Below are 15,683 nucleotides of genomic sequence, written 5' to 3'. Positions count from 1 at the left end.
TTTCACAGCCTCTCATTATACACAATCAACACCTTCGGACATGAGCGCGGCCGACTCGCCCGCTCCACGCTCTGCGGCTTATCCTCCTATTTTTTCCCCTGGTGTTGTTACGGTTAATAACTTGAAGTTATTGGCAGTTTGTGCCTGCAGGCGGAGAGCGGTGACGTGGATGTAGTCGGTACTTCATTACAGTCTGAGTACTCTAGCCGTGCAGCGATGGCAGCAGGTAACCCGGCGCTCGTGGCGCTCGTCTGGCGCCACGCACAGAATGAATGATCCAGCCGGTTGTCCAGCTGGTCATACATATAGATTTTCTACAACCCTACATTTTCCTGCGGCGCTCCCGCCTCCATGCTGCTGTTCAGCATGCACCCTTGTTTGTATCGGCTTCTGGAGATCAGATTTAAGGTGCGGTTCGAAAATGGTACCCTTGACCCGGGAGTAGTCCTTGTAGACAAGTCCTTCTTGTCTTTCCAAGCCAGAAAATACGTGGGTGGAACTCGGCATCTTCCGCGAGAAGCCGGAACTTTGCCCTCGAGGCACAACAACGAGGTTCTTACTGGGACAAGTCCTCATTGGCCCCGCCCAAAAGAAGGAACCTGCAGCGTAGTGCTCGGTTCGACTTGCTCCTGACACTCCACTTAACTGAACAAGCCGTTTGGCCTTTGCCAATCTGTCACCAGTGTCTGCCGTCTTCTCCAAACGACTCTTCCACGCACAACACTGTCCAAGAGTTACTAGCCATAAGTAGAGGACTCCAGAGTACTCCGGAGCACTCTGGAGTACTCCGGGCCACTCTTGGGCACTCCAGAGCACTCTCGAGTACTCCGGGTCACTCTTGGGCACTCCAGAGCACTCTGGAGTACTCTGGGCCACTCTTGGGCACTACCGAGTACTCTGGAGTACTCCGGGCCACTCTTGGGCACTACCGAGTACTCTGGAGTACTCTGGGCCACTCTTGGGCACTCCAGAGTACTCTGGAGTACTCTGGGCCACTCTTGGGAACTCCCGAGTACTCCGGAGTACTCCAGAGTACTTGGACTTGCATGACTTTCCCTTGGAACTCACCGGTTCTGAACTTCAGGGTTCGAATACTCCCCATTGTTGACGCTTACACTCCCCGTTGTCATGGCGCCAAGACGGGAAGCGTCTCTAAACAAAGTGCCGACCACCAGCCTGGCACGTGCACTACGGCGTTTCTGGTTTGCGTGCGGATAATTTCAAAACATTGGTTCGCGGAGTCTTCCAAAACGGTCGAAACAGAAGCTCATGGCGTTTGGCGTGGGGATGTCTTGGCTTCACGCCGCGCTCGGAAAGTTTGCTCCCCGCTTCCACTTCAGGGGGGAAGTTTCCCCCCCCGGCGAGTTCGGTCTACGACCAAGCGGTGGCGAGCGGGATTCCCGTTTGGAGAGAGAATCCCCGCAGGGAGGGGGCGCAGCGGTGGCAAGCGTCCCTTCCAGAGGATTCTGGCAGGAACTCCTCTCCGAGTGTTTGGCGAGCAGAACAGCGTCACTCGAAAAGTCCCCCGTCTCGGCGTCGGCAGTTTGAAAACTCTGTAATCCGTCGGCTTTAGAATCCCTGCTGGTCGCGCGTCCCCTCCGCCAGGACGTCGGCCATGTTTTTTTTTTTTTTTGCTTACGCCTGACAGGACGCCTTGTTCTGATGGACCTTCAAAACATCCGCTCGTTCACGCGTCACGCCGGAGCGAAGGATGGAGGGAGGCCAAGTCAATAACTCGCTCTCGTCTTTATGGGCTTCTCATCCCAATAATCCGGGGAGGAAACGCCGTCCCTTGGAAATGTTCTCTCTGTATGACCAGGCTTTTTTTTTTTCTATTTTCGAAAAAGACGGAAACCAAATGACGCGCGGCCGTCGTGTCCTTGAAGCGCCCTCGTCCTCGGGAGTCCGGGAAAAACAGCTAATCTGGCTAACAGTGGCCGTCGGGAGTTGTTTTGTTTTATTGAACATTGCTATGCTAATGCTACTAGCGGGCACCACTACGTTGTTAGCGAGCGGAAATGAGCTACATTAGCAGCAGCTGGGATTGACGTTGGCAACGGGTTAGCAACTGTGGACGCTCACCGTGAGCTAGCCACGAGGGAAACCCGTAGTTAGCCTTTATGGTTTGTCGGTCGACTACGTTTTTGTTTTCTTTCATGCTAAACAGCACGTCCACGTATCAGGACGCCGGATTGCTAGCAAAGGATGATCTATCTGCATGCAGAATCTGGTAAGATGTGTTAATTTCAGGACATTCGCAGGGTTCGATGCGACGACAGCTTTGATGTTCGTCACCGCCGCGTGGCTGGCGGTCGTCCGCCGCCGCGCCGCAGGTCGGCTAATGAGCCGCGCCGCGGCGGCTCCTCATCCGGGCCTCCGGCTGCGAAGAAAAACACAGATCAAACGCTTCCTTCCCTCCGCCGCCAGGCCTCGCCAAGCCGAGGACAGCGGCGGGCGCCGCTGGTCGAACATGGCGGGCGCTAACCTGCTGGGAGCGATCCCATTAAAATGCCCCCGGGGGGAAACTTCAAGATGAGCGAATGCGCCGCGTTTCCAAGAACGCTACCATGTGACATTTTTTTTTTTTTGTTTTACTAGCGCCGTTGTCTTTAACAGCTTTCTTTACTTTTGACTTGCAAAGTAAACACAACATTTTCCTGTTAGCCACGGTGCCGCTGGCGCAAAGAAAGCAATAGCGTTAGCACTGGTAAAGGATAACAGAAGCTAAATAAACAAGCTACTTTAAAAAGGAAACCAATAGCGTTAGTACTGGTAAAGGACAACAGAAGCTAAATAAACAAGCTACATGAAAAAGGAAACCAATAGCATTAGCACTGGTAAAGGATAACAGAAGCTAAATAAACAAGCTACTTTAAAAAGGAAACCAATAGCGTTAGCACTGGTAAAGGATAACAGAAGCTAAATAAACAAGCTACATTAAAAAGGAAACCAATCGCGTTAGCACCGGTAAAGGATAACAGAGGCTAAATAAACACGCTACTTTAAAAAGGAAACCAATAGCGTTAGCACTGGTAAAGGATAACAGAAGCTAAATAAACAAGCTACTTTAAAAGCAAGGCTGCGGGGGAACGAACACAGCTACGTATCGCTGCTAGCATTAGCGCTACCAGTAAACTCAGAGCGCAAGGGTAGCGGAGACCTCATGCTAGGATATCAAGTTTTAACTAGCCGCAGTAGCAGTCGAGGACGAACAAACTAGCCCTGTAGCAAACAAGCAACAACACAGCAGCAAAATAAAACGCTGTTCTTTTTAGCATTAATTAGCATTTATAGTTTAAAAATGCAAACGATACAGCTACTTAAAAAGCATCACTTCCTGCGGCGCTACGCTAAGGTCAAACCGGGACGAGGGAGTCTAACGGTCGATCGTAGCTTAAATAAACCTCCCGTCCCCGAGGGAGGAGCCGGTTTTCCGCTCAGGTTCTGCCGGGTTCCCCGAGAAAAAAGAACCCAGAAGAAATAAAATATAGATGACAGAGAAACGCCGAGGCCTCTGGAGGCTGGAGGACGTTTGAAGATCCTGGAGGCTCCAAAGAACCAACGATGTCGGGCTAATTAGCCGATCACAGGCGGGGCGCTGGCGAGCGATCTGGTGTTCACGGGAAGCGCTTAGAACCCGACTCTGGTCGGATCTTCTCCTCCAGGCATGAAAAAGCAAAGCTTCTCCTCTGGCTGGGTTCTCCAGGTTCTTCTGCCAGGGTTCCTCACGGTTTGGAGTCTCCATGAACTCTTGCTGGGGTTCCTTCTTGGGTGTCCTACCAGGGTTCGCTCTTGAGGTTCTCCTGCCAGGGTTCTGTCCAGGTTCTAGTCCTGCCTGGGTTCTCCATGTTCTCCTGCCTTTGTTCCCTCTCAAGGTACCTGAGGTTCTCCCACCTGAGTTCTATCCAGGTTCTACTGCTTGTGTCCTTCTGGAGTCTCCATGAACTCTTGCTGGGGTTCCTTCTTGGGTGTCCTAACAGGGTTAGCTCTTGAGGTTCTCCTGCCAGGGTTCTGTCCAGGTTCTAGTCCTGCCTGGGTTCTCCATGTTCTCCTGCCTGGGTTCTATCTAGGTTCTACTGCTTGTGTCTGGAGTCTGTCTGGAGTCTCCATGAACTCTTCAAGGTTCTCCTGCCAGGGTTCTCTTCAGGTTCGAGTCCTGTCTGGGTTCTCTATGTTCTCCTGCCTCGGTTCCCTCTCAAGGTACCTGAGGTTCTCCTGCCTGGGTTCTGTCCAGGTTCTACTGCTTGTGTCCGTCTGGATTCTCCATGAACTCTTCAAGGTTCTCCTCAGGTTCTAGTCCCTGGGTTTCTTCCTGTTTGGAGTCTCCATGTTGTCCTCTCTGGGTTCTCGCGAGGTTCTCCTGCCTGGGTTATGTCCCAAGGTTCCTGAGCTTCTCTTCCCTGGGTTCTCCAGGTTCTTGTCCTGTCTGGGTTCTCCAGGTTCTCCCACCTGAGTTCTATCCAGGTTCTACTGCTTGTGTCTGTCTGGAGTCTCCATGAACTCTTCAAGGTTCTCCTGCCAGGGTTCTCTTCAGGTTCTAGTCCCTGGGTTTCTTCCTGTTTGGAGTCTCCATGTCGTCTTCTGTGGGTTCTCGCGAGGTTCTCCTGCCTGGGTTCTGTCCAAGTTCTAGTCCTGCCCGGGATCTCCATGTTTTCCTGCCTTGGTTCCCTCTGAAGGTTCCTGAGGTTCTCCTGCCAGGGTTCTGTCCAGGTTCTCCTACCTATCCAGGTTCTAATGCTTGTGTCTGTCTGGAGTCTCCATGAACACTTCAAGGTTCTCCTGCCAGGGTTCTGTCCAGGTTCTAGTCCTCTCTGGGTTCTCCATGTTCTCCTACCTGAGTTCTATCAAGGTTCTACTGCTTGTGTCTGTCTGGAGTCTTCATGAACTCTTGCTGGGGTTCTTTCGAGGTTCTCCTGCCAGAGTTCTGTCCAGGTTCTAGTCCCTGGGTTTCTTCCTGTTTAGAGTCTCCATGTCGTCTTCTCTGGGTTCTCGCAAGGTTCTCCTGTCCAGGTTCTGTCCAGGTTCTAGTCCTGCCTGGGTTCTCCATGTTCTCCTGCCTGGGTTCCCTCCAGGCTCCTTGTCTTCCAGCAGGTTCTTTTGAAGGCTCGGAACTGTCCGTGACAGAACGTCTCTAAATGTGGACCCAGTGATTGACAGCTTATGCTTTGATTGACAGCTGGGTGCTTGATTGACAGGTCATGTTGTGATTGACAGGTTATGCTTTGATTGACAGGTCATGTTGTGATTGACAGCCGAGCCGCTCGTGTCCGAACTAAAACCAACTAAGTTCTTCTTCTATGTTCTGAAGAACCCTGGAGCTCCTGCTGGTTCTGCTGAGTTGACACATATCGATTGCTAGCGTAGCATCGGACGCTAATCAATTCACTTTCCTCAGCATTTTCTGCCCTCATGATGTTCGTGTAATAACCCAGGCGTAAAGAATATGTAATAACATAGTATTAGCAACAGATGCAGAGCTGCCGGGTTGATTTCTTTATCCGAACCCCCCTTTTTGCGTGTTTTTGGGGCTGATTTTGATTTATTAATTTTATTTAAGGCCCCCGATCGATGGTGGAGGTCGTACTTGGCGGAGACGCTGAAGAGCCCCGGGGCAAAGCGGGAGTTTGTTTATTTTTTTCCGGCATTAATTAAATTTGATCCGGCTCGACCTTTGACCGACACATGGCCAAAAATATTAATAATAAATGTTTTTAAAAAATGATGAAAATACATGCTTAAAAAAATAAACAAGGAAAATGAAAAAGAAGAAGAAGAAGAAGAGGGAGGGAATAGACACAAAATCTATTGGAAAAAAAAATGAAAAAACTTTTATACAAGGCGAGGTAGACGTATCGATATAAATATAAATATATGGATTTTTTTTTTGTTTCGTACATTTTTCCAACTTTTTTCTAATTTGTAATTCTTCAATATTTTGAAGAAAATGTGAACCGTCTTCTCGAAGATGTATTCTCTTTTTCTGAGTTATATATTCATGCAAATATATATAAATAGATACATTCTATTTATTTGATTTTTCTAATTTTATCTTAAATTTTTCAAATTTTTGGAGAAAGAATTAGTCGTCTTATTGAATATTCATTCTTTTTTGATTTCGAGGAAATTTTCCATCATGTATGCTCCAGTGTGTAAATGTATGTATGTGTATATATATATATATGTATATATATATATATATATATATATACATATACAAATTTCCTGTACTAATTTTTTCTCTATGAAGAATTATTTTTTCATTTTTCTAACTTTTTCTTTTTTATGTTTTATGTTTCATGTATATATTCTCATTTTCCTTTTTTTAGCATTTTTTTTTTAAATGAGAGAGAGAGCAGTTTAAAGGATTTTTTTCATGCGTTTTTCAATTAATTTGAAAAAAAATAATGTGTACATATATTGAAAAAAAAATTATATTTATTTTTTGTATTTTCAATTTTTTATATATATATATATATATATATATATATATATATTTTCTTTTTGTTTTTTTTGGGCATTTTTTCATTTTTTTAAAAAAATACATATATACAAAGGAGTTTATATGATGAAAAAAATCTGAAAAAAGAAGAGGACAAATATTTTTGCAGATTTTTTTTGTATTTTAGACTTTCATCTTATATATATATATATATATATGTGTGTGTGTGTGTGTGTGTGTCTATATATATGCAAACATTTTCTTTTCCAATTTTTCAAAATTTTTTAAAACTCCTGTGTGCATATATATATATATTTTGGGGGGGTGGGAGGACTTTCAATAGTTAATATATATATCTATATATTTATATAGATATAGATATATATATTTCATAGTTAATTTTTTTTTACCTTACACATTTTTCAATTACTTTTTCAAATTTTCCAAAAAATGGCATATATACATAAGAGTATATACGATGAAGAAATTAATCTTCATAAATCGAAGTAATTTTTTCTCAAATTTTGATAACATTTTGATTACATTTTCCCGACTTATATATATATATATATATATATATATTAAAGTAAATATATTACATATCAAATTGAAAATTGCCTATAAACTCCTATATAGAAAATATATAAATTTATGTATATATTTGCATTGATCAGAATTTTTTCAACGTTGCCTATGAGCTCCAATGTATATAAAATGTATCTGTATATATATATATGTGTGTTTATATATATGTGTATAAACACATTTTTTTTCATATTTGGCATTTTTCAATTTTTTTTTTCAAAATTTCAAATAAGCCTCTACGAATATACATATATATATATACATATATATATATATTTTTTTTGTTTGTTTTTTTGCATTTTTCAGAGTCTTTGAAAAAGTTCCTAAAGAGTTCAAAAAATGACAAATCTCCTGGAAATCAGCGAGAGAAGGATTAGGCTTCAATAATGGGACTAATTTTATTCGTCAATGTTTTTTTTTCATTTTTCAGACTTTTCATACATATATATGTATATATTTATATATATATATATATATACACATATAAATATAGATATAACTCTATATTTATACATATATGTATACATACGTATATATAAATATATATGTATATATTTATATACACTTTTTTTGAAGAGCAAATTTTTTTTACCAAATTGCCTCAACAAATTGTTTGTATATATATGTTTATATACACATCTATGCAAAGATGCAATGATTTTTTTGAAGCTCATAAAAATGGCATATATACATTAGAGTACATATGATGAAAATTTCTGGAAATATCGAAAAGAAGAAAATATCTTCAAGAAGATGACTAATGTTTTTCTCCAATTTTTTTTTCAGTTTTCCAACATTTATATATATATATACATTAATGTATATGTTTTTTTTTATTTTGTTGCATAGGAGCACATATGATCGAAAACTTCCTGTGAAACAGAAAACAGTGGATCAATTTTCAAGAAGAGGAATATTTTTTTTCCCCGGATTAGTTTTACATTTTTCTAACTTTAATATATGTATATATGAAAGTATGCACATGCTTCACCATATATATTTTTTTGTATTTATTGAAATTTATTAAAAATGTTTTACAAACTGCTATATATATATAGTTGTTTTTTTAATTCATGATGTGGAAAATGTTTTTTAAAAATATTATGGTCATGAAAATTTCATGTCATGTCATTTTATAATCACATGTTATCATCTGTATTGAATTAGATTAAGTGAGAAATATATAAATTGTAGAAATAAATGTCTAATAAGTAAATGTCATACAAATAAAAATGTTGTTGGTGTTTTTCTTTTCAAATCACTTTCCTAAATTGGCTCCACTTTACAATATCATTCCTTTTTTTTGTCTTTGTCATTTTAAATTATCAGTTTTTGTTACGAAGAAAGAAGTGGGAATAAAAAAAATGAAATAAATAAAGAGTAATAGACGATTTTTGTTTTATTGTCCCTAATATCCGAAATCTTAATGTTAGTAATACTAAATATTTATTATTAAGACCATTTTGAAATTTATTTATTTATTTGATTGATTTTGAACATTTTTGAATAATATATTGTTCTTTGTATTTTTCTCATTGAATAGATTAATATATATATAAAAAATATACATATATATGTATAGGACCTGTTGCCATGGCGACACCCCTCGTTGCCATGACGTCACTTAGACCAATTTGAGCAAGGAAAAAAATTACTTTCATAAATATTTGTATAAACATGTAAAATATATAAATAACAAATTAATGTAAATGGGTTAGCCGTTACCGTGGCAACGAAAATTTCCACAAATGGATTGGACGGGTTTTTCGCCACGCGCGTGTGTGTGTGTGTGTGTGTGTGTGTGTGTGTGTGGTGCGACATTCAGAATGGAACAGTGTGTTACCAACAGTAGCTTTTTTTTTTTTATTATTCTTATTATCATCATCATCATCATCATCATCATCAGCCGTTGTATAATCCCGAATCGCAGGAGGCGGAGCTTCCCTTTTATTTCAATTTTTTTTTCTTTTTTTTTTTCCGAAAGAAGCTACATCATCCGAAGAAAACCAAACAAACCAAACAGGAAACAGAGTCGTTAAAAGAGTCTGACACCTCCGGCCCGCCGGCCGTACAAAGAGTGTCCGGGACTCCGTCTTCAGAAGGCTTCATCCTTTTTTTTTTTTTTTTTTTTTTTTTTTTTTTTTTTTTTTTTTTTTTTTAATTAATGTCCGAAACAACATTTTTTTTTTTTTTTTTTTTTTTTTTGCATTTTTTACATTTTATTTTATTTTACGCACCGTCTGGTCACCGAAACACTGGCTCCCGCGGGGGGGAAAAACAAAAAAAAAAAAAAAAAAAACATAGGCGGAGATCCGAGGTCCAGTTGCTGTGACTCCGCAGAGTGTGTGTTCTGCAAAATCCTCCCGACTGGCCAATGCGTGTGTGTGTGTGTGTGTGTGTGTGTGTGTGTGTGTGTGTGTTTGCCGCCGCCGTCCTCCCGTCCAGGATGGAGGGTTTCTAAAGGCAGATGTTGTTGCTGATCTGGCAGGTGGAACCGGTGCCGGCCTGCGACAGGAAAAGCCTCCCGTTGGGACAAACGCAAACCTCGTACACCGTCTGCCGGGTGCCGGAGGACGAGGAGCTGGTCGACGCCTTCCCCTCCGGCAGCCGCATCAGGCGGATCCTCCGGGCGTCCAGCGAGATCTGGGGAAAATGGATAAAATTGGAATAAAAACCTGGGAAATACAGGGAGCTGAAAGGGAAGAGATGCTTGCAGCCAATCAGAGCCCAGGATGGTGGAGGGTGGGATAAATGTTTTGTTATGCTGTTGTTGCAATGTTGTAACATGCAAATGTGTGTGTGTGTGTGTGTGTGTGGGTGTTGGTACGTTGTTTTCCGTCTTTGGAACTGGAGGCGGGGCTTAACTGCCTGTCAATCACAGGAGCGGCTGTCAATCAAACATGCAGACGTTCACACTCGATGAATGTCAGTGAACCAAAAATTTAAATGAAAAAAAATTTAACAAAAAGGAGAATCCGTAAAACAAAAAAACAAAATAAACAAACAATTAAACAAAATTAAAATAAATAAATGACTTAATGAATAAATAAATAAATACTAAATAGCATCAATAGTATTTTTATGGGAAACATGACACAAAGGGTAATTATGATAAAAACAACTTCATCTGTTAAAGAATAAATATAACAAACAAAAACATAATTTTCTTATTTATTCTTTCAATATAATGTAGTTATTTCTTCCATTAACTCGTTCATACGTCCATTCATTCATCCATTCTTTCATCCATCCATTTGTTCATTCATTTATTCATCTGTTTATCATTCCAATCACCAATCAGTTAATCCCTCAATCCATTCAACCATTCATTGATTCCGAGTCCATCCGTTCATACACCCGTTCATCCATTCATTCATTCACCCGTTCATTCATTCATCCATTCATTCATTCGTCCTTCTCTTCATTAATTAATTCATCTGTACATCCACTCATTCATCCATCCATCCATTCATACATGCACCATTTCTTCCATTCATTCATTCATTCATTCATATATACATGCATCCGTTCATCCATTCATTCATCCATCCATTCATTCATATATACATGCATCTGTTCATTCATTCATTCATTCACCCATCCATCCATTCATCCATTCATATATACATGCACCTGTTCATTCATTCATGCACCCGTTCATTCATCCATCCATCCATTCATTCATTTGTTCATATATACATGCACCCATCCATTCATTCATGCACCCTTTCTTCCATCCATCCATTCATCCATTCATATATACAGGCATCTGTTCATCCATTCATTCATTCATTCATATAAACATGCACCCATTCATTCATTCATTCATCCATCCATCCATTCATACATGCACCCTTTCTTCCATTCATCCATCCATTCATTCATTCATTTGTTCATATATACAAGCACCCGTTCATCCATTCATTCATTTGTTCATATATACATGCATCCGTTCATCCATTCATTCATGCACCCATTCATTCATTCACCCATCCATCCATTCATTCATTCATCCATTCATATATACATGCATCCATTCATCCATCCATTCATTCATTCACATATAAATTCACTGATTCATTCATCATTCGTTCGTTCGTCCGTCTGATCCAATGATTGACAGCTGTCCCATCCAATTCTAAGCTCCGCCTCTATCAATCTGCCTCCGTTTTCGGTCATGTGACGTGAAATCGCCGCCACTTTCACCGGTGCGCACACCCCCGCCGTGCACTTGCGAGGGTGTGTGCACACGCACGTGCGCACTCCACCTCCTCGCCCGCTTTTAATTGGACGGTTTCACCACATCCTCTTAACATAAATAATTGTTTTTTTTTTTTAAAAACCCTCCATCTTCCTCTTCAGCTGACCTCCAGCAGACGCCACGTGCACGCCGCGAGTCACGGGCGCAGCCAATCAGAGAGGAGGAGGGTAAACAAGCAGCGCTTGGAGATGGAAGGAGGAACAAAGAAAGAGAGAAAAGAATGAATAAATATGAACCAAAACTTTTGTGTGTTTTCCACTCGGCTGCCCGAGGGCCGAGAGGGACATCGTCGTCACGGCAACCACTTTATTTATTATTTTTTTAATGCCAAAAAAAGGTGTGTGTGTGTGTGTGTGTGCGTGTGTGGAGATTTAATACCCCGTCCCGGGCTGACGGACGGACAAAGAGCAGTTTTTTTTTTTTATTTTCTTTTTTTTTTTTTATCTCAGCTCAGAAAGGACATGCTGATAATTAACAAGGAAACTTTTCTTTTCTTTTTTCATTATTTTTTAACCGTCATGAAATTTAATTACCGAATTAAAAATTGAAAAATAGGAAAAAATCTCGTCTGAACTTTTACGCCATGAATATTCCGGTGACGGCGCCGGCTCGCGGAGGAGAAAAGAAAACGAACATGAAATGAATGAATGAACGGACAGAAAAACAAGCAAATAAATGTGTTTAAGCTCGAAAAGCCTGGAAAAAATGTCATTTAAAAATAAATTAAATTAAATTAAATTGAATTAAATTAAATTAAATTAAATTAAATTAAATTAAATTAGATTAAATTGAACTAAATTAAAACGAACAGGAAAAATAATAAATCCAGAATACAAATACTAATAAATAATGAGGGAATGAATGAATAAAATAAAATAAAATAAAATAAAATAAAATGAAATAAAATAAAATAAAATAAAATAAAATAAAATAAAATAAAAAGATTAATAAATCAAGGAAAAAATTGCAACTAAGGTATTTTCATGAGTGAAATAAGATAAAGGGATATTAACCGATAAACTAACCTACAAACTAAATCTGGAAAAAAAAAGAAAAAAAAGAAGAAAATTATTGAATAAAATAATGAAATAGAAGAAATAACCAAATAAAAGATTTGGAACGTATACTATTCAAATTATTATTATCAAAGAGGTTAATAAACAAATACATAAACATATATGTGTGTATATATATATGTATATTTATACAAATACTGAAAAATTGAAATTCATGAAGGTATTTTCACGGGTGAAATAAAATAACAAACAAAAATAAATAAATAACAAATCAAAAGGAAAAAAAAATTATGATATAGAAGAAATAACTAAATAACAAAATAAAACCTGTTTTGATATTTAACATACATTTCAAAGACAAGAATTAAACATGAAATATGAAAACACATGAAATGAAATAAGAAAGAAACAACAAATAAAGAATAAAAAATAAAATATAGATGTTTTTGAATGTATAATACTATTATCTAGGAGGTGAATAAATATAGAAATAAATCCTGAAAATTGAAATCTATGAAGGTATTTTCGTGGGTAAAATAAAATAAGGGTTTAATAAGTAAAAAATCAGCAAACTGACTGGCTAAAGAGAAAAAATACAATATAATCAAATATAACAAAACACAATAACAGATTAAAAGGAAGAAAATTATTATGAATTATTAATATCAAATTTTATTAACTTTAACATTTATTATTTATTTAAAAATAAATCATTAGACCATTAAATAAATAAACGAATAAATTAATACAAAATTAAAACAATAAATTTAGTTAAAATGAAAATATAAATTAAAAAAAAAACACTTTGATTATTTTTCCACTTTTCCACATTTTGCAGAAAAAAATCAAATATAACAAAACACAATAACAAAATAAAAGGAAGAAAATTATTATTAATTATTAACATCAAATTTTATTAACTTTAACATTTATTTTTCAACAAATAAATAATTAGACAATGAAATAAACGAATAAATTCATACAAAATTAAAACAATAAATATAGATAAAATGAAAATATAAATTAAAAAAAAAAAAAAAAACAAAAAAAACACTTCCACATTTTGCAGAAAAAAAAAAACAGGAAAAAACAGCCTGTGTGTGTGTGTGTGTGTGTGTGTCGCTCACCTCCCCGTCTTTGGACTCCAGTCGCAGCTCGTTCCTGCAGATGGCCTGGATGTCTCCGGCCTCGGCCAGGATCTGGATTCCCTTCGGAGCCTCCATGAGCAGCGAGCGGGTCGGCGACTCCAGCCTGCAAAGCAAAAAGCTTCCCGATGAATCCGACGATTTTAGCATCGTTAGCCTTTCCAAAATGGCTGCCAGCACCCGTACGGCGGTGTGTGTGTGTGTGTGTGTGTGTGTGTGTTTGTTTTCTTAAATGTATTTCTAACACGTTGAAGGCGGTTCCTAATGTATTTGTCAAAAGGATAAACCGGGATGAATCGCATTTCCTCCGCCGGCGCTAATTATTCATGCAAATGTGTGTGTGTGTGTGTGTGTGTGTGTGTGTGTTCATCCCTCCTTGGGACAGTTTCCTGCATTCCAGACCGACCTTGCATGTGTGTGTGTGTGTGTTCTATGAAGTGTGTAAACCCTCGCAGTCGTCCACTCAACACACAACAAGCTAGTTTTTGCTATACGTTCAAAACACCCCAAGCGTGTGTGTGTGTGTGTGTGTGTGTGTGTTTGTGTGTGTGTGTGTGTGTGTGTGCTCCAGGGAAGGGTGAGGCGTCTTCGGTTTCCCCGCTCGGAATCGGATGGCTAATTAACGGAGCTAACAAAGCAGCGGGGGGACGGTTAGCGCTGGCAAACATCTTCATCTGTATTTAAATGAGTCAAATATTAATTCGGCCCCGAAAACAAACAAAGGAAACTCATGTTGCCGCCGAAAGAGACGGCGAAAACAAACCCCGACGAGGCTCCGGGAGCTCGGAGGTTCGTTTATTTATTCGGCGGGTGTAAAGGAACCTCCGGGGTCAAAGGTCAGGGATGGAATTCCCCCTCATTCACGTGACGTGAAGATAAACAAACGTTCATGAGTCACAGAAGCAAACAAGCGTTCGCTCGCTCGTCTAGCAGGACGTAAATATTCATTTATCCGCTCGTCGTACGGAGACGTGTGACCTTTCACACGCTCGTTAGTGCACGTTCCTTCCGTGTTGTCATACGACCAATGACTGTGATTGACAGGTGAGGCCATGATTGACCCTTGACCCCATGATTGACAGGTGAAGTCAGGATTGACCCTTGACCCCATGATTGACATGTGAGCCCATGATTGACAGACGACCTTGTAATTGACAGGTAACCCCATAATTGAACCTTGACCCTGTGATTGACAGGTGAGCCCATGATTGACCCTTGACCCTGTGATTGACAGGTGAGGTCATGATTGACAAGTGAGCCCATGATTGACAGGTGAGCCCATGATTGACCCTTGACCCTGTGATTGACAGGTGAGGCCATGATTGACCCTTGACCCCATTATTGACTTTTGACCCCATGATTGACAGTTGACCCTGTGATTGACAGGTGAGCTAATGAATGACCCTTGACCCTGTGATTGACAGGTGAGCCCATGATTGACATTTGACCCCATAATTGACTTTTGACCCTGTGATGACAGGCGAGGTCATGATTGACCCTTGACCCCATGATTGACAGGTGAGCTGATGATTAATAGCCGACCCCATGATTGACAGGTGAGCTGATGATTAATAGCCGACCCCATGATTGACCTTTGACCCTGTGATTGACAGGAGAGTCCTAGATCGACAGGTGCCACTGGGATTGATATTTGACCCCCTGATTGACAGCCGACCCTTTGATTGACAGCTGACCGGTCCATCCTAAGCTCCGCCCCTCTTCCTGATGACCTGCCGTCCAGACGTTGCAGGAACGAAGAACCCAAGAGCTAAACGCCGGCAGGAAGCCGTATAACAACCTTAATTTGCACATAATCCCGTCTGGTAACTCCCGCTGCCGACGGGATTAACTAAATTTCGCCGGCTGTGAAATTGAGAGCCCGAGAAAAAAAAAAAAAGAAAAAAAAAAAGAAAAAAAAAATGTGAAAGAGAAACTTCTCTAATTGGGTCGAAGCAGTCGAGATGTTCGACAGCAGGAGTTTGTGTTTCTATAAAACTACAGATAATACTTGGGCAGAGCAGGTGTAGATGCCGATGGATGTGTGTGTGTGTGAGGTTGACACACACACACACACACACACACACACGTGTCTCAGATGAATGGAGCTCCCTGACATTTGCCTCGGCCTGGAGACGAGCGGCCGCTGATTCATCTAAATGTTAATCAATGAATCCACTCTGACTGGTCTTTTCCTTGTGATGAAAAAGCAGGAGGAGTCTATTTTTTTAAATAACCAA

The 15,683-nt window shown here is 39.9% G+C and overlaps 1 protein-coding gene across 2 annotated transcripts in view; it reads right to left on the bottom strand.

Annotated features, from left to right (window-relative positions):
- Positions 1-8,874: 8,874 nt before the first annotated feature.
- The window catches only part of sgcd (sarcoglycan, delta (dystrophin-associated glycoprotein)), a 202,219-nt gene continuing 195,410 nt past the window's right edge, over positions 8,875-15,683 (bottom strand). For both annotated transcript variants that reach the window (XM_086142134.1, XM_086142133.1), the window contains 2 exons: positions 13,429-13,552; positions 8,875-9,667 (listed from right to left, as the gene is read on the bottom strand). In XM_086142134.1, the coding sequence (XP_085998260.1) occupies positions 9,482-9,667; positions 13,429-13,552 (310 nt within the window). In that variant the 3' untranslated portion in view covers positions 8,875-9,481. The remainder of the gene's footprint in view (positions 9,668-13,428; positions 13,553-15,683) is intronic.

This window comes from Fistularia commersonii, chromosome 35, assembly GCF_037954325.1.
Source record: "Fistularia commersonii isolate RoL2024-O1a breed Wild chromosome 35, RoL_Fcom_v1.0, whole genome shotgun sequence".
NCBI classification, from domain to species: domain Eukaryota; kingdom Metazoa; phylum Chordata; class Actinopteri; order Syngnathiformes; family Fistulariidae; genus Fistularia; species Fistularia commersonii.
The sequence above is the reverse complement of the archived record's forward strand: the minus strand, read 5'-3'. Positions and strand labels throughout refer to the sequence as shown.